Raw genomic sequence first — 19,600 nt, 5'->3', positions numbered from 1 at the left:
GAGTCTTAGTATTGGGACAGAAATGTAAAATTCTGTAAAATTTAATGTGTTTAAGTAAATGCATATAACCTAAAGGAGTACAAGACTGAAAAGTTCTGCTAAAGCAGAGATAAGTGAAAACATATTTTTAGTACCAGGGTGTCTCTATTATTTTTGTGAGGATTACCTTATTTATGGACTATGTCACAAGCAAAGGTATTTGTATTGCTCCTGTGCAGCCCAACGCATGTTCAGGAAAGCTTACCAGCTTTAGTATGAGAAAGCAGATACACTGCTTATAGAACCAGCTGCGATCTAGAAGCAGTGGTTTTATCTCTGGCACTCCTTTTTCTAGATTATCTTATCTCCATGTAAATTTTGCTAATAAAGCTGTCTCTTTATTCCTATTTGAGCACTGTAGCAGCTGAATTATTGTGTTCAAAAGGCAATTAAAAGAGAAGGTAGAGTTCTGAGCAAGACCAGCAGGAGTCTCTACTGTCAATAACATCCCTCTGGCAGACTGCTTGCAATGTTGTGGGAACTGTAAGTGTAAGCTAAAGGCAGGGGCAGTGCAGAGCTGAGAGATCGCGGAAATCAAATGGAAGATCAGTGACCTGCAGGACTGCCAGCAGTGTGAATGGGGTTATTTCCTCTACCCAACATTATGGCAGTTCACTGTTCTCCCACATTGTGCCTTTCTGTTCTTCACAAGCAGAATAACTGGAATAATTCCCTGTTTATGTGGGAACCACTTGTAAAGTGGTATACTGCTAATTTCAGAGCTTACCTCTTTTTCTTCACAGGCAGAATAACTGGAATAATTCCCTGTTTATGTGGGAACCACTTGTAAGGTGGTATACTGCTAATTTCAGAGCTTACCTCAGCCATCTGGGTTGCAGTGTCACCTTTTGCACTTAGGTGGACCATGGTGAGAGCAGTTGAAATACTCCAAGGAGAAAAGAAAATGTTTTGGCGTTCGGATGTTTCATTCAGCTTTTTGTAAAGGTCCAGAATGAAGCTGTTGGTTGACACTGAGAGAGTGTCTATTGATACAGCCTGAGACATTTAAATGAGTGTCAGAGAAAGACGGTGACTGCTTTTTCACCTCTTTAGGAAAATACAAAGTTGCTAGTGGGAGATTGCCTGCAGCCTCTCAAATGTGGTGTGAGGGTTGTTCCTGTTAAGGGTAAAATACTTCACAGAAACCAAGTGTAGTCAGCTAGTAGGTCTGTTTTTAAGACCTGCATTATTTCTCCCTTCCCCACCACTCCTCAGTGTCCTCAGCTTTTTTTATTTCTTCTGCATCAGATGAGCACGATTTCAGCTAGAAATGTTTTCACAGACTAAACTTGTTTAAAAACCCCATTTACTTCAATTTCATAGCATTATTCTTCAATTATGAGGCAATGAAATGGAATACTTTCTCACTGTACTGCTTTCAGCTTTTTTTCTATTTCTTTAAACTTCCTGTGCTATTATTTTGTGCTGAAAAAAAGTGTGGTGAATTCATGCAATTCACTGCATCTATTTTGAAGGCTACTAGAGATCTGTAGAGTTTCATATGTTCTTGGTGTATGTAAAATCACACTTGGAAGCTGTGACTGCAATTTTTAATTACTATTTTTCAAGTAAACTCTCGTATCTTACATACAATCCAAAAAAGTTCCTGTTTTAAACAACACACTTTCCCTTATTTCCTGATGTCTTATCAGAACCAGCAGATTTTCCATCCTTATTCTAGTTATTTTTTGAACTGTGTTTTACAGGGCAAAACCAATGCAAACATAAAAAACAACTCAGAACTAAACTGGTTTTTGATACATGGATCCAGAACAAACCTGTGCTTCTTATTAGTGTATTTTAGGTCAATCTAATACTGTTGAAAAATATTAGGATAAATTCAGAAATTTCCATTGTCTTCACCAGTGTTAGGACTATTAGCATGTGTACTAAAGTCAGTGTAAGGTGGCATCACGTGAAAGGTTAGGCGTTAGATCAACAAAAGCAACTGGACATTGAAATCTATCTTCACTCACAATTTACATGCTTAAATAAAAAACTGCAGTCCTCAAAGCCAGCTGCTATGCAGTGCTGGAATTGCCTGGAGTCTCTGGGATTCTCAAGGTTTTATTTCAGGAGAGTCCTAGGACTCCACAACTGATTTGAAGCATTCTCAGGAGTGCTTCACAGGTGAGTACCCTGCAGCCTAGCTCATACTTAAGCCTGGAGGTGCTGATACTCCCAGAGCATACCTAGGGAATAGGGCTGAGCTGAACATTTTTACCTGAAGAATTTCAAACTGGCATTTCCATCTCCTGTTCCCAGAGAATACCTGAACTGAATCCGTGTGGAGCAATCCAGTGTTTCTGAGACTTGAGAGAGGAAACATGTATGTGTTTCTGTGACGTTCACTGGTCTACTAGGTACTTTGGTCATCTGGTAAAGCAAAAGTCTGGATGCCTGCTCTTGGAGTTATTTGATGTTAATAAAGCAGAGGTCTGAACAGATGCACCCCATGCTTAGCATCCAAAAAAACGTGCTACAGACTCATGCCGTCTTGTGTGTTCAATTCCAAGATCAGTAGGAGGATAATCTCTCCTGCAACCTGTTTGCAGTCCTTTGATCCTAAACTGACTGGTAGCCTTATGGTTAAGGCACCCTTCATATAGGTAAGGAAACTTTCTGCCCTTCCAGGCTGTGTAGGTTTTGCCCAACCTGGGCTGGCATTCTGACCTTGGCCATGGGGTTTTCCCAAGGGCTACACTTTGTACTAAAAAATGATCTCTCCCTTCTGTGTGACTTTTACACCACCGTTTAACCACTCAGTTCCAAATAATTTAACATGAATTTTTAAAGTTTCCAAAGTAAAGCTAGTTATTTTGATATGAATATTTCACTGCCTGAAATCCTGAGGGAGAAAGATCTGAGGCAGTCTGTGAGGCAATTAATACTTACGGAAATGTAGAAATGTTTGCACCTCCCTTTTCTTTTCTACATCCTTTTCTTGTATTAATGTGCATGTTTCCTCGTTTATTCCTACTTCTCCTTTATCACCTGCTTTCAGAACTTAGAGAGAGATCAATTCAAGGCCACTGTTAGTGGGTATATGTCCTGAAGTGTGAAGGCCAGTATGCCTTTCTCCCACAGGTATCCTCCACAACCTTGGCATCTGCGTGCAAAAATATAGGAATTGCAGAAAATCGTAGAAACAGAATAGTTTCGGTTGGAAGGGACCTTAAAGATCATCTTGTTCCAACTCCCCTGCCGTAGTCAGAGACATCCCACTCAATCAGCCTGCCCAAGGCCTCAGTCAGCCTGCCCAAGGCCTCATCCAGCCTGGCCTTGAACACCTCCAGGGATAGGCCATCCACAACCTCCCTGGGCAACCTGTGCCAGTGTCTCACCACTCTCATAGTGAAGAAATTCTTTTAATAAAAATCAACACCCTGCTTTGATAAGAAATATGTTGAAATAATTTTACAGCTTTCTTTTATTTTTACTCTATGAATTGGAGAAATGAATAGAAACGAATCTCAACAAAATGGCTAAAAGGGAATACTGAAATAGGCTGCTGTTTGAGAGGGGAAGGATTTGAATCCTGGTGGCCCTCAGGTCACATAAAGCCTGATGTCTTACATTTTTTGCTCTTCTGTTTGAGAAAGCAGATCACAAAGGGAGCTCAGAAGGTATTTACATAGTCACCTAGAATAACTGAGGAAGTAAGAGTGAACACTGGACTCATTTGAACTGGTGGATGTTGCTTTGAGACTGCTGCTTCTAGAAGATGAGGTGAAAGTGCTTTAGACTCCTCAAGTCCTACACTGTACTGAGCTTATTACACCTCTGTGGTGGATTTAGGGAGTTTGACTTATCCACCAAAAGCTTCAAAACTACTTGGAAGCTCTTTTTGTAGTGATTTCTTTTACTGAAAATGTTTATTGTATTGGAGTAGAGAGCCAAAACAGCAGAATGTGTAAAATTGGATCTCAGCAAAGGTGTAATACAAAACAGTTACATGTACACAAATGTTTTAATTTAAACCGATGTAATCAGAAATTCTGCTGGTATACTCTGCTCTTATCCATATGACTTAGATTAAACTGCATTGATAAATTTCTTTTGTGATCATTATGTCTTTTCTGCTACATTTGTGGTTAGATAGGAGTGATATCTGCCCACGAGCATGACACATGCAGAGGAAACCAATTACCAGCATGCAGTCAACCTATACAGAAAAAGCATTAGTATGAAGCATACAAGTCCATATTTTGAACTAGAATTATATTTTTGTACTTATAGTCACTTTGAATCTGACTGGTATATATGCCATACAAAGATTTAAGAGTAGTGTATGTGCTTCTCTTTTTCTATGCATTTTGTTAGTAAGCGTGTGCAGGTTTTGTGCCTGGATTATCCATCTTATTTTCTTGCTTCAGAAATGCATTAAACCCTATTATGTTTTATTATGTGCTTAAGGGATGTTTCTGCTATGTATCTGAAACTGCTGTTCCCTGTTTTTTAGCTGAATGAATAGGAGAAATAAAAACAAACAAACAACAGTTATTTGTACTACAAGCTGCAAAGATTGGCTAAAAATACAGGAAAATGAAGAAAGGGTACCTAAACTGTGTAGGCAGTCTTTGTGGTATATTCCATCTGCTGCAAGATCCTGTTTAGTAAGAGAGAGGAGAGTTTCAAAGGGGAGCAAATTGGCCAAAGGGGAGGTGTTCTTGTTTTTGCTGTGCCAGATAGAAGTAGTGAGAGGAAATAGTAAATTGCTGAAACCGGAATGGTAGAAACAAGGTTTTGCAGCATCACAACACCTGACCTGTGGAAGTCGTGGATTGACCTCCGATGAATGGTCTCAACAAGTCTTTTGATAAAAGCAGTCATTTTCCTCTGGCATACTGGTGAAGTCATTTTGGCCTTTTCTAAGCAATCTTTCACCCTTATCTTGCTGAACATGGGTCTGAAGTTATATCTCTCTGCGTGTTTGATTGATGGTCTCCCACGCCTGTACTTTGTAAATGATGAACTCTGAGTGGACCATTTGAGCATCTCTTGAAGATCAGTTATCTTTCAGTGACATTTAGTAAAAAGCAGCACAGTTTAAAAGCAGTACTGGACTAAACCCAATTATGGACTTCTGGTTTGCAAGAAATCCCAATCAGCTGTGTCCTTCAGGAAGAAAATGAGAGCAAGTATCACATCTGTTGCAATAGAACTAAAGGAGTGGACTATAAATTACACTTTAAAAGGAATTTCCTCGTGCCTGTTACTAATGGCAGCATAAAACCATGAAAAATATGGATGCATCTGTATTTCATTCTAAAGTGTGTTTGTCTTGAATACTAACAATACACCAGCATACCAGTTTTTATTATTGTGTTCTGTGTCTGCCATTTCTGTTAGCCATGAGGTCAGTCTACCACAGAGATGCCAGGGATTATTTTATGATGCTGAGGTTTGCACTGGGAGACAAAAGCCCCATCTTTCATTGTAGGATAAACTGAAAGCATGTTAATCTACTGTGGTTTGACAAGCATGGAATCATTAAATGACAAGCAGTCCATGCTCATGAAGTATCTGCAATGACGCTTATTTCAGAATGTTCCTGTATATATTTGTTTTCTCTGTTTTTCAAAGTCCTGGGAACTTTCAAGAAGGAGTTTGTGGACCTGAAATTTTGATGACACAGAACAAACACAGGATTTCCTGAAAGCAATTATTTGGAAATTCAGTCATGTAGCACCTATTACCTGTCTATCTTTGAGTATTTTAGAAAGGTGATTAAATAGTATTTTCCTCAGTATGGAAAAATGAAATGGAGCTGTCTTTCAAAAGCCACCCTTTGTGGCAGACAAGAGAGAAAGGACTATGCTTGCGGGAGCCCTTGCTGAGAAGAGCACTGGAACACCGTGACCTGTTCATGGTGTAAGACCTGCTTTTATCCTGAATTGTCTCCTCTTCGTTTTCCTCATCCAGGCGTGTTGCTGGCCAGCCTGTCACCTTCAGGAGACCCCAGGCCTCCTGGAACAACAACAGCAAGCATAGCTAGCACACTACACGTGAAATTCACATTCCCAGGACTGCTCTCTTGCTGTATCCAAGTGTTACATGACAAACTAGCAAGGGGAAATAATTCTGAAACCAAGGAAACTAAAAAACTTTCAATTTTTCTTAACTTGCAGCACAGGAAGATGCACCTTCCAGATCTCAAAGACCATTAACAAGTGTGAGAAGTAACTGCAGGGTTTGAGCCCAATACCTGCTGACCTGATTTGTCATATGGATAGATTTGCTTCTTCCTAGGATCATGCCTTCATGATGTTATAGAGAGGCTACTGAGTCTCATCTGTCCCTCTCCCTGATGCTCTTCCGTGTAGGCATAAATGATATTGCCAGGGATGACTTAGGAAGTACAAAACATGACTGCAAGGCTCTGGGTGAAGTGGTCGAGGTCATGGTGGCCTAGGTGGTTCTCTCCTCAATCTTGCTGGTGAGGTGAATGGGCTTGAGGAGGACTTGACAGATCCTTTGGTTTAATAATTCATTGCACTGCTGTTGTCACAGCAGGGATTTGGTTTCTGTGGCCGTGGGACCAGTCTGAGGGTCATCAGCTGCTTCGAAGAGAAGGGGTACCCCTGACTGAAGCGTGTCCAGAGAAGGGCAACGAGGTGGTGAAAGGGTCTAGAAGACAAGTCTTAAGAAGAGTGGCTGAGTGAACTGGGGTTGTTAGGTCTGGAGAAAAGGAGGCTGAGGTGAGACCTTATGGCTCTTTAAAACTACCTGAAAGGAGGTTATAGCAAGGTAGGTGTTGGTCTCTTCTCCCACATAGCATGTGAGAGGATGAGAGGAAATAGCCTAAAGTTGCACCAGGGGAGATTTAGACTGGATATGAGGAAAAATTACTTCATTGAAAAGTATCAGGCATTGGAAGAAGCTGCCCAGGGAAGTGGCTGAGGTGTTTAAAAGACGTGTAGATGTGGCACATAGAGACATGGCTTAGTGGTGGTGTTGGCTGTGGATGATCTTAAAGGTCTTTTCCAGTCTAAACAATTCTGTGATTCTGTAACTGAACAGGGAAAAGTACCTTTGATAACAGGCTGGTCAACCTGCTAAGCAGAGTTTTACACTAGACTTGGTGAGGCAGTTAGTAATTCCTCAACATACAAAGTTTATGAGTATGGTAGGCATGCCAAGTGCCCTGGGATGACGGGAACAGGTGGGACATAGCAATCACTTCAAGCACATGCATGTAAAGAATGAAGTGCCTGCAGAATAGCCATAAAGGAAAACCTCTCAACCCTGTACAGGGGGATCAGCACTCTTGAATGCCTCTCTGAAATGCCACAGGCAACAAAAAGGAGCACCTGGAAGTTTGCGTGTGGTTATGGGGCTATTATCTCATTGGGATCATGGAGATATGGTGGAATAGGTCACACAACTGGAGTGCTGCAATGCAAGGATACAGGCTTTTCAGCCTGTGTTTTCCACACCAAAACGATAAACTTAGTAAAGCTCATTCAATAGCACACAGCTGGGCTGCACCAAGGTAGGTCCTGGATGACAGACAGCTGAACTCTGAGCTGAGGGTTACAAGCAAGTGAAGGCACTGATTTCAGAAGCAGCACTTTTTACAGGGAAAAAGATGCAGGTATGCTTAGTTGGGTGGAGGTACATTTCCAAATTTTGTGGAGGTGGAGTGAGTTGTAATTATAGGTGGAATTTTGCTGAGAATAAATGTTTTTACAGTACCTCTCTCCCATATTCAAATCTTATTGTCTGACATGTCACATTCTCTGACATGTGGTTGTTGAGTACTGCAGTGACATCAAAACTTAATGCTGTTTGTCTTGGCCACAGGAAAGCACAATTGCTGCCCTCTCAAGCCAATGGATGCAGCAGATGCTGCCAGTGGAGCACTGCTTGTTCACTATTGTACGTGGGCAAAAGAGATGTTTGGAAGCTACTCTTTTGGGCTATAGATGCTAGTCAGACTTTTTATTTCCAGTATGCTGTGACAGGAAAGCCTCCGCAGTGCGTCCCAGAGAGGGCTGATAGTGCAATGAGTAGTGGTCAAAGATGGGAAACTGAATGCTTGAAAAGTTCAAATGCCTTGACTCAGTGAGCAAAAAACCTGCTTATCACAGAGTTTAATTTTATTTGTTGTCTTTAGTAAATGTCTAGGATAACTTGCTGTTTAACTGGTTTTGGGGATGTTTGAAGCCTAGTGGAAATAAGACACTAAGTGTGTCAGCTTTGTCAGTGGAGGTGATGTGGTGGTTGATTTGGAAAGGCAAGAATGGAAATGTGCTCCTGCCATGAGCCTTACATGGTGCTCTAAGAGAACGAGGCAAGTCACTGTCCTGAACAGCACAAACACAACACCAAGTTCATTTATTGGATTAAATGCAGATCATGGGAAAATTATTAAGTAAAGCATCAGTCAAAATCTCACTGGTATACCATGATTATCTTTGCTGAGATACACTCATACATTACATAATTCATCATAAATCATTACACAAATCATACATTGATCAGTGATACAGGTAGCAACAAAACTGTGCAGCTGTTGAGCAGGAAGATATAATTAGGTAAAGTTAAAAAGAGTAAGCAGATTTGAATTCTGAAGGGTTTAGATTGCATGTTAATGAAAGGCAGCAAGAAGCACATTGCTCATAATTTTCTTAGCATTTTTGCTGTCTGGAAGTGTCTGAAAGCAAGTAATAACTCATTCTAGGGGAGAGCAGAATCTGCCAAAAAAGAGGATGCTCTTAGATTTGTTGTGTCTGATGAAGAAGTGGAAAGGGTGGTCAACCTTAAATTTCAGAACATGGCTGACAACTGAACTTGATAGGTCTACAATTACAGCAGTAGCAGCAGCTGCCTCAGTGCCTTTCTCATCAACTGCAACAAAAGACTTGTGAAAAACTTTGGAGATCATTACATCCCCCTTCCCAGCCATTCCACTGAAATCAGCACTGCTGCTGAAGGCACTGTGCATTCCCATGCTGCTCAGATTGTCACTGAGATCATATCTCTCCTCCATTGTGAACTTGGGTAGGTACAGATCTACAAGAGTTTTGGTCATCTTCTTGGAATCACTCCATTCAGACAGCTTCTCATACGTCAGTTCCCTTTCCAGCTATCATTTAAGAAAGAGAAGGAAAAATACACTTAATTAACTGAATATTTTTTATGGCAATTTAATGAATTATGCAGTTTTGAAATGGCAAATTTAACACTTAGCTAAAAGCATGAAATATAAATCATTTTTACTGAAGATCAGGGGCACGGGGTGCAACAAACATTTGAGACTTAATGATGCAAGGTTTTGAGCACCACCCTTGCTAGATTCATTGCAAAGGAAACACAGGGCACTCAACACTTGCAGCTCCCATCCCCCGAGGAAGTTCTTTCCTCTTTTTTAATTCAGTCTTTGTGTGAAGAAAATTGCTGGGAGATTCCCTGCTGTACCTGCTTCAGGTGGTTTGTTCCAGTTCTACAGAAACAGGTGTTAAGGTTGCATGTATTCCCTTGGCAATTTTAAAACAGATTGCTTGCAGCAAAATCTTTCACTGCCACTCTGTGTTCTCTGTGCTATGTCACCATGGTTCAACTCAGGTCAAATGGTGGAGATCAATGAATGGTGTGCTTGGCAGGGTAGATGCCGAGAATTTAACAATCTTGCAATTGTGGCGACTACAGATATCCTTATTGTAGCAAATACAGTCTCACCAAAATTCTAGGTTTCCACATAGCAAACAAATTGAGGGAAGGAGGGAACAAACAGAATGAGAACGAGTTGATGAATAAACTTCCATGCCGTGGAGAAGAGTTGTCTGTTACCTCAGGAAGTGGCTATGACTACTTGTGCAGTACTGTCCCTACTGAATGAGCGGTGAAGGGAGATCTAACACTTACAGATCATGTAGGATTGGATGTCAGTCATGGGGCTGTTGAAGAGCTAGGGATCTGATTATGCAGAGTTTACTGTCTTCAGTTCTTACCAAACTAAGGGCACTCAGTGTGGAGGAACTTCCTTGGCATTAGATAGATGTTAAAGGAAATTAATTCAGCTAGTGGAGGAGATCAAACAGCAAGTCCTCAGAGAGGGAGATAAGGTCACCAGCTTGTCCTTATTTTAATGGCTGAGTGGTGATACAGAATGGGTACAGTATAATTCTTTACCTGTTCGAGACCCGTGGTGCTGTCTTTGATGTCATCAGGAAGGAGGATAAACATACTGAGTTCATGTTTCACATATGGCAACTCAATCATTTTGAAACTCATTGTTTCCATGATGAGAACTGGAAATGTATGTCTCATGTACATCATCTTCACAGGTTTGGTCTTGTTCTGTAAAGTATTTATTTATAAGTTAGAAATCATTCCTTGAAAGGAAGGATGATGATGACTCAGTGCAGCAGAGGGAGAGGAAACTTTTGGTAGCAGCTTTAATAAGAGTTATTTGTTGATCATTTTCCAAAGTTTTTCTTGATTGGACAATATTGCTTATCCTGGTGTTTGTCCCATAGCATTTTGTTGTGGGGTTACCTGACTGATTTTCTCTTCTTCCAAGAATACATGCAGCAGCTCACAGAGGAGGGAGGAAGAGGGTTAGAAATGTCAGCAAGGATTAGGGGGAAGGAGCAGGTATGGGGTATGGCCTTACAACACCACTGCAGAGAAACAGCTGTGGTTCAAGCAGGTGAGTGTTGTGTAGGTTTTTTTTTTAGTGTCCTCTCTCTGGCTGTTTCTGTTACAACCCTTAACAGAAGATAACACTAATATCTGAGCAAAGAGCCTCGTCATGAGGGGAGTTCCTGGCAAGCAGTTTGCAGGAATATGCAACTTCTCTTAACATGTACTTCCGTTAATTCAGGGAAGCAGCCAATGTCTGTGTGCTATTCAGAAGGCAGAAGCTACAATTACTGGAAATCGCACAGAGCTCTTGTCTTTTGATGTAAATTTCATAGAATCATAGAATGGTTTGGGTCAGGAGGAACCTTAAAGATCATCCAGTTCCAACCCCCCTTGTCACAGGCAGGGACACATTCCACTAAATCAGGCTGCTCATAGCCTCAACCATCCTGGTCTTGAACACCTCCAAGGAGGGGCCATCCACGACTTCTCTGGACAGTCTGTTCCAGTGCCTCACCACCCTCACAGTAAAAAATTTCATCCGGATACTTAATCTAAATCTATGCTCTTTCAGCTTGAAACCATTACCCCTCATCCTGTCACTGCACTTCCTGATAAATTTATTGACATTTCTTCTAGAAACATGGCATTAATGTTTCTTTCAGTCTTGCCCAACCATGCACCTGCTCGGGTTAACGTGTTGCAGCTGTATCTGAGCACCTAGCTAGGCTGCATAGCACAGAGGCCCAAATACCATACTCACCCATGGCATGGCGTGTAGAAAGCTTGGGCTCTCAAAACAATATTTTTACAATCTATCCCTTTTAGCACTGTTTTACAGAAAGGTCTTACGTGACCTTATTGCTTTTGGAAACGGTAGCTGTTATCTGGAGCTCATTAACGTTTACCTGAGCAGCATCTTGCCTGTAACAAGTGGTGGAAGGACGGGTGTCAGGGGTCAGGTGTTAGGGAGGATACTTCTCTAAAACACCTTATAGGTAATAAAGGGTCCACTGGAAAGGCGATACAACCAGCAGCCCAGCTGAAGTGCTTTCACACTAACGCACGAACAAGCAGGAGAAGCTGGAAGCTACTGTGCTGCTAGAAAGCTATGATCTAGTTGCTATCACAGAAACATGGTGGGATGAATCCCATGACTGGAATGTGGCTATCAACGCCTATAGGCTGTTCAGAAGGGACAGACTGAGAAGGATGGGTGGGGGCATTGCCCTCTGTTTCAGGAAAGGGATAGAATGTGAAGAGGTATTGTTGAAGAGTGGCCACAGACTGTTTGAAAGCTTGTGAGTCAAAATTAAAGATGGAAGAACCAATGGGAAACTTGTGGTTGGTGTATACTACGTGCCACCTGATCAAGGAGAGACAACTGTTGAAGCCTTCTTCCTCCAGCTACAGGAGGCTTCACGCTCACAAGCTCTCTTCCTACCTGGGGACTTCAACCACCCCAATATATGCTGGAAAAGTAGCACGGCAAGCTGTAAGCCATCCAGGAGACTCCTGGAGTGCATCGAAGATAATTTCTTAGTCCATCTGATAGAGACCCCCGCCCAAGGAGATGCAATACTGGACCTTATAGTCACCAATACAAGCAAGCTCATCAGTGACATTAGGATTGGAGGCAGCATGGGCTGCAGTGATCATGCACTGGTGGAGTTCAAGGTCCAGAGGGATATAGGACAGGTGAGGAGTATAGTCAGGACACTAAATTTATGGAAAGCAGACTTCCAGCTCTTCAAGGAATTACTCAGTAGGACACCCTGAAACGTGGGCCTCGTGGACAAGGGAGTGGAACAAAGCTGGAAAATATTTAAGGATGCTTTCCATAAAGCACAAGAGTGCGTATTCCCCATATGTAGAAAATCAGGCAGGAAAGGGAAGGGACTGATGTGGCTGAGTTGTGACCTGCTGGTTAAACTGCAAAAGAAGAGGGAACTGCACAGGCAGTGCGAGTAGGGACAGGTAATCTGGGACGTGTGTAGAGACACTGCCCAGTTGTGTAGAGATGAAGTCAGGAAGGCCAAGGCACAGCTGAACTTGGCAAGGGAAGTAAAGACTAACAAGAAGGTCTTTTACAGATACATCAATAAAAAGAGGAAGATCAAAGAGAACATGCCCCACTGATGGTTGTAAATAGTGATCACATATCAACAGATGAGAAGAAGGCTGAGGTACTCAACAACTTTTTTGCCTCAGTCTTCACTGATAACCACTCTCTTCACACCTCCTGGGTCATGGGACAGCAAGATGGTGACCAGGGGGGTAAACCCCCTCCCACAATAGAGGAGGATCAGGTTCATGACCACCTGAGGAACCTGAACATCTGTAAGTCTATGGGACCTGATGAGATGCATCCTGGAGTCCTGAGGGAATTGCCGGATGTCATTGCCAAGCCACTCTCCATGGTATTTGAAAAGTCATGGTAGTCGGGAGAAGTCCCTAGTGACTGGAAGAAGGGTAACGTTGTGCCCATTTTTAAAAAGGGTGGAAAAGATGACCCTGAGAACTACCAACCTGTCAGCCTCACCTCTGTGCCTGGGAAGATCATGGAACAGATCCTCCTAGAAGCTATGCTAAAGCACATGGAGGACAGAGAGGTGATTAATGACAGCCAGCACAGCTTCACCAAGGGCAAGTCCTGTCTGCACAACTTGGTAGCTTTCTGTGATGGGGTAACTGCAGCAGTGGACATGGGTAAACCAACAGATGTGATCTATCTAGACTTCTGTATACCCTTTAACATGGTCCCACACAACATCCTCCCTCTAAATTGGAGAGAGATGGATTTAATGGGTGGACGGTACAGTGGATAAGGAACTGCTTGGATGGTTGTATTCAAAGAGTGGTGGTCAGTGGCTCAAAGTCCAGATGGAGATCCATGATGAGTGCTGTCCCTCAGGGGTCTGTACTGGGACCGGTACTGTTTAATATCTCTATCAATGATATTGACTTCAAGTTTGAGTGCACCCTCAGGGAGTTTGTGGATGACACCAAGCTGAGTGGTGTAGTTGCCACACCAGAAGGACAGGATGTCAACCAGAGGGACCTGGAAAGGCTAGAGAAGTGGGATTTTGAGAACCTCATGAGGTTCAACAAGGCCAAGTGTAAGGTCCTGCACCTGGGTAGGGGCAATCCCCAATTTCAGTACACAGTGGGGGATGATGTGCTTGAGAGCTGCCCTGCAGAGAAGGACTTGGGGGTGCTGGTCGATGAGAAGCTCAACATGAGCCAGCAAGGTGTGCTCGCAGCCAGAAGGCCAACCGTATCCTGGGCTGCATCAAAAGAAGCGCGGCCAGCAGGGCGAGGGAGGTGATTCTGCCCCTCTGCTCCTCTCTTGTGAGACCTCATCTGGAGTATTGTGTCCAGTTCTGGAATCCTCAATGTAAGAAGGATATGGAGCTGTTGGAATGGGTCCAGAGGAGGGCTACAAAGATGATTGGAGGGCTGGAGCACCTTCCCTACGAGGACAGGCTGAGAGAGTTGGGCTTGTTCAGCCTGGAGAAGAGAAGGCTCAGAGGAGATCTTATAGTGACCTTCCAGTACCTGAAAGGGGCCTACAAGAGAGCTGGAAAAGGACTATTCATAAAGGCTGGTGGTGATAGGATGAGGGGGAATGGGTATAAACTGGAGAGGGGCAGATTTAGACTGGACATTAGGAAGAATTTCTTCACCATGGGAGTGATGAGGTGCTGGCACAGGTTGCCCAGGGAGGTTGTGGATGTCCCATCCCTGGAAGTGTTCAAGGCCAGGTTGGATGGGGCCTTGGGTGGCCTGATTTACTGAGAAGTGTCCCTGCCCATGGCAGGGCGGTTTGAACTAGATGATCTTTAAGGTTCCTTCCAGCCCAAACCATTCTATGATTCTATGATCTTAATGTTGCAGTAAGCTGAGCACTGACACATTTTGCTGTAACCAGCTTTTCACAGAGAGCCTAGTTACCACAGGGATACCTAGAAGACTTGCGAAACATAAAGATTTCAGCCGTTACTGTTGGCACCAGGCTGTTTACTGTAAGAAGGATGCCAGAGAATCTTACCTTGCTCAGTCGGAAGGGTTGCAGATCTGTTCTTCCTGCCTGAAATTTCACTTCCCATTCTGCCTTGAAGTAAATGGCATTTACGAGTATCAGCCTCGTGGTGGTTGTCACATCTCGTGAACTCAGCAAATTCTTGATTTTGCCTTTTGAAATCAAAAGACTCAGGTTTTATTCCAGTGAAATGTAGTAAGGATGTGTTTTGATTGTTTTTTCTCTTGGTTCAGCTCCTTAGTGAAAAAGTCCATGCATAGTGCCCTAGGCTATAAAATACTCCCCTGATGCAAATCAGTTAGTCTGTTTACAGTTTCCAAAGCTGTTTGCTGCCCAGTTCTCCTGGCTAGCTGAATGGGATTGACTTCTGGCCCAGAAAAATGTCACAGTTTCATGGTAAGCAGCTGGAAATAGAAAACTATATATTGCCTTTCCAGGTGAAACTATATATTGCTTTCACCAGGTTGCACCAGGTGAAAGGAGGCCAACACCTCTGGTCAGTGCAGGACGGTACAGCCAGGGAGGCATCCCAACCCCCCTTGGAGCACACTGGTAGGCAGAGGTGTTTCCCGTCTGTCTGTTCTGCCTGTCGTGTATGGTTGCAGCACAAGGGCAGCAGTTGTGCTTGAGGACCAGCTGATGCAGAGCACTGCAGAGTCAATGGGAGTCTCCCCAGGGAACTCACAGAGATCTGGATCAAGTAGTTAAAGCTATTTAGCTGCTGCTCTTTCTCTGTGTGCCCAGCTTACCTTCAGTTTGTTTTTCAACCCAACCATTGATTTCTTTTCTGGATTGCTCCGGTGCTGTACTAAAGTTAATCTTCTGTGGCTCTGCTTTGTAGTAGTTCTTACTGAGCTGTATGTATCTCTGAAAAATAGAAAAGAGAAAAAGAAGTTCTATACTATACAGGATTTTTCAGTCCAAAATGGACTCTTGGACTTGTTGGTAGCTTCTTGTGGGCCTAGAGAACTTCAGCATCTTGCTTGTTACTCTGTTGGACTGTGAGTTAACTGTTGTGTTAAGAAATAACCAAAGGACAGAAAATTACCTTCTTTTATTCCCACCTTTATTTGGTGAAGCGAAGAAGGCTTCCTTCTACAGGCACATCCTGTAGAAGTGCTTATTTTAATGTCTCATTGACCATCGTATGTATTGGGCGTTCCAGTAATGAAGCCATATTGCATTAAAAGGAATCCCTACACTACAGAGGCAAGGCAGCCTTAAATATTGTGAGCAGACCAACTATATTTCCCCTTAACTTTATCACTGGAATCCAGGGCTCTTCAAGTGCAGTATTCAGAGTCAGCTTCAAACCTGTTCTATTAATGACAAGTAGTTAAAATGAAAAATATTTTTTGCACCTTCTATTACTCCTCTCTGGAATTTAACTTACAGGCACTAAAGGGAAGTTTTTTTCCACATAAATGCGGTTGGCAGTTCTCAGCGAGTAGGTGTTTCTGGGTTTGTTGATGGCAGTCAGGAGCTCTTTGAAGCCGGAATGGATATCGTCAGCTTGCTTGAGCTCAGGATCCTTGGAAAGAGGAAATCATAAATTTAGAAATTGTGATTTTGCATGAAGTATTCAAAACACACGAGCTGATATGTGTAGGAGTACTTTTTTTCCTAAAGTTTACCAACATTGCAATTTACAGGGCCCTGTTTATGACAGAATTAACTGATTTGTGATATAGCAAACCTTCCAGACTTATCCCAGTGAATTGTCCTTCTATGCTCCTCAGACTCTGAGTGAGTGAAATGAACTGAACTTGAACCTGTTGTGAGGTATGTTGGGAATTGTGCTCTGAAGAGGGATGCAGACAAGATATACTGGACTCCTAAAGCTGTATCTGAACATTTTTTATTCTGGAAATTCTTTATCTTGGGATTTCAGCTCTAAGACATACCACTTTTCTTCTCTTTGGTCTCCCCCGAGAAGGTCTGGCCACAGAAGAGCCTTCATCTCCTGCTTCTTGAATGAAATGGAGAACCTGCAAGCAGAGTTTCCAAAAGTAAGAGATAGACATGAAGGAACTGGTGTGACTTAAAGCCAAATGGGGATCAAATGGTTGTCTTGTTTTGCTTCTTATGATTACTTACTGGGCTATCTGCTGCTTAGGTGACTAATCAAAGGGATGCTGAAGCTGTAATATGTGTAAATCCCATAAAGTAACAAGCATTGTTGCCCTACCAGAGCATCGACACAGTGCTGCAGTCTGTGGACTGCAAGGCTGAACTCCCTTCCACAGCTGTTGCTCTCAGCAACAGCAATGTCTTTATGCAAATCCAAATGTTTCTTCACACAGTAATGGTACAAAGACATCCGATCAGGACTGTGGTGACACAAAGGAGAGTGCTGGGCAGTACTGAGCACCACAGCTCTCTTTGAGACATTAATGAGCCTATGTGGCATTAAGAAGGACTGGGTTGGGGAATGTGGAGACACCAAAAACTCTTCCAAAGTTTTCCTGCAGGATTGTCAGGCAGTTATTTAGAAAAGCATAAATCAATACAGAAAAACGCATCCTGGACAGGGGAGAGGAGAGAGGGTACTGGGATCTGCAAGCCTCCTGCCAGTTAGTTAGGAGCTACTGGCATCAGCTGTTTGCTTCTCAAAGGAATATCCCATCTGTGACAGAATCATAGAATCATAGGATAAATTAGAAGGTTTAGAATAATTTAGAAGAAGTCAGGTTCGGAGAATATTTGTGCTCAGATGTTCGATACCCACAGGACACTTTCTCTTAGTGGAGAAGTTGGGGACCTGCTATGAATTGCATAAAATCTGCCATTTAGTTGTTACATTCTTTGATCTGTCTTAGTTCCTTGTCATTGCGGGTTTTCTATCTAATTTTGCAGCCAGTACAGGAGCCATCTATTGTATGGGATGTATGCTTCGTAGACAAACCTACCTCTGCCATCTCCATTGCTGTATTGCCTTTTGCTCCCAGATATGTCAGAGCCAGAGCAGACGATATGCTCCAAGGGGAAAAGAAAATGTTTTTGCCCTTGTTGGTCTCATTCAGCTTGTTGAAAAGATCAACTGTAAACTTGCCAACTGATGTTGAGACCAGTTCCATTGCTGCAACCTGGAAAGAGGCAACAGACAGAACTTTACTATTTGAATGTTTAAAAATATATAAACCATGCATATTATTGAGAAATGTTACATATGCAACACAATGCATTGGCACCCACTAGAACTAATAGCCTAGTTGTATGTTTTATCTTCCGCAAAGATACCATTTGTCACCTATTAGGAGCGGCAATTTCTTTTAAGTTTTTTGTTATCCAGATAATATTTGCCTATAATTGTATGTCCTCTTTTTCACAGCTACAGTTTTCTTTGTGTTCCTTCTGTCTTTGGACTTCAAAAATGTGCTGATTTGTAAGCTGATTCTTTTTCATTGATAACTAATGATTTATCAAAGTTATGTTCCCAGGTAAATTAAATGCAATTTTAGTACATAGGTTCACAACATGCCTGAGTGCCCCACTACTGCATTTTGGATCTGCACAGAATTGAGAGCTCATCCTGAGAAAGAATTTAGGCATAATTCTTTGTCTTATGTGCTTTTCCTGGCCAGCCATCTCTTCTGAGTAGTCTCATGAATAGCAAAGCTGTTATTTGCATTTAGATTGATGGATTTTTATTCATGATGTGCACCTACCTCCCCTCTGTATGTTCCAGCAATTTTATTTCTCCAGAAACTGGCAGATTCCTTGAGGTTGTTAGTATTCAAGGCTTTTAAGGTATCTGCCCAGTTGTACCTGCCTCATGTTGTTTTCCAGTCAAGAAACCAGAAATGTTGTTACTATTGGTATTGTTTTTGTTGTTGTTGTTATTAAGAATTATATTTATGGAATGGAGCTACAGAAATGGTGGGGCAATCTCTGAAGTCTACAGGTATTTACTAAGCGTTTGGTTGCCAAACCACTACAGTTCTTCCAGCAGTCAGTTTGCTCCCAGTACCAAAACAGTACCACAGAGTGATTTTCTTTCCTTGGAGAACACATCCAAGAGAACATTCGGAGGGAAATGTCTCTCTTTTCTGCTAATGAATACTCCTTTGAGTTCCTGGACTGATAATGTGCAGAGGTGTGCCTTTGCAGGATGAAAACAGTCCTTTCTTCACCTGAAGTATGGGGCTCCTTTATCAAACTGAAGATTGTAGTTAATAAGAAGACAGTTACTGCCCTAAGAAAACTTTCCTTCTTGTGATCATTTCTGCCTCAAATTAGCAGTTTTCCTTAGCCTTACAGACTTTTTTTTCGCTAAAGCTTGACATCTAGAAAAACATGAGGCAAGAATAATGCACTGTAAGAGTGGTATATTATTATTTACCTATACTGTCACAGATCACTTTTTAAAAGCATCAGAAAAGTCACTTAAATTCATTTAAATATTTACCTCTGGTCCAGTGAGAGAGAAGTCTTAGGTCTTGTCCTCAGTCTGGTTCTGTGTTTGTGTGTTAAGCAATAAGTAAATTTAGAAATATAGTACTGCTTGCACCTCCCTTTCCTTCTCCCTTACATCCAGGTTGTTTCCGCCTATGCAAAGTGCCTTTCTACCAAATCCTCAAAAGATCTTATGTAGTTTTGTCCTTCTTGTTGATCTTGTCATTTTTCAGTTTTAGACATTTCAAAATGACAATGGAATTAAAATCTCATCTCTGTTGTTACACCACAATAGCCTACTGACAGGAGAGCAGAACAGTTCACCCATTCCCATGGTCTTCTGGTGTTGTGGATGCAACTGGTCTGTTGTTTAAAATAAAAGGTTAGTAAAAAGGTTACACAACTAGAATGCTTGAGTTTGTTTTCTGGATATAAGCAGATATTGTAGGCCTGATTCTTCTCTCTAGCTTTGTGTAGCTGTGACTCCTGGGTTTCAAATGCAGTGTGTCAGCATAAAATATCAAACTTAGTGGT

At 42.2% G+C, this 19,600-nt stretch overlaps 1 protein-coding gene across 1 annotated transcript; it reads right to left on the bottom strand.

Annotated features, from left to right (window-relative positions):
* Window positions 1–8,256: 8,256 nt before the first annotated feature.
* On the bottom strand, window positions 8,257–19,228 carry LOC104066672 (heterochromatin-associated protein MENT). The gene is made up of 8 exons (XM_009569324.2): window positions 19,080–19,228; window positions 17,581–17,757; window positions 16,576–16,659; window positions 16,065–16,202; window positions 15,421–15,538; window positions 14,681–14,823; window positions 10,177–10,344; window positions 8,257–9,130 (listed from the first exon to the last, which is right to left on the bottom strand). Exons 2-8 carry the CDS (start codon window positions 17,746–17,748, stop codon window positions 8,717–8,719), a joined length of 1,233 nt encoding a protein of 410 aa, XP_009567619.1. The 5' UTR covers window positions 17,749–17,757; window positions 19,080–19,228; the 3' UTR covers window positions 8,257–8,716.
* Window positions 19,229–19,600: the final 372 nt, after the last annotated feature.

This window comes from Cuculus canorus, chromosome 2, assembly GCF_017976375.1.
Source record: "Cuculus canorus isolate bCucCan1 chromosome 2, bCucCan1.pri, whole genome shotgun sequence".
Lineage (NCBI taxonomy): Eukaryota > Metazoa > Chordata > Aves > Cuculiformes > Cuculidae > Cuculus > Cuculus canorus.
The sequence above is the reverse complement of the archived record's forward strand: the minus strand, read 5'-3'. Positions and strand labels throughout refer to the sequence as shown.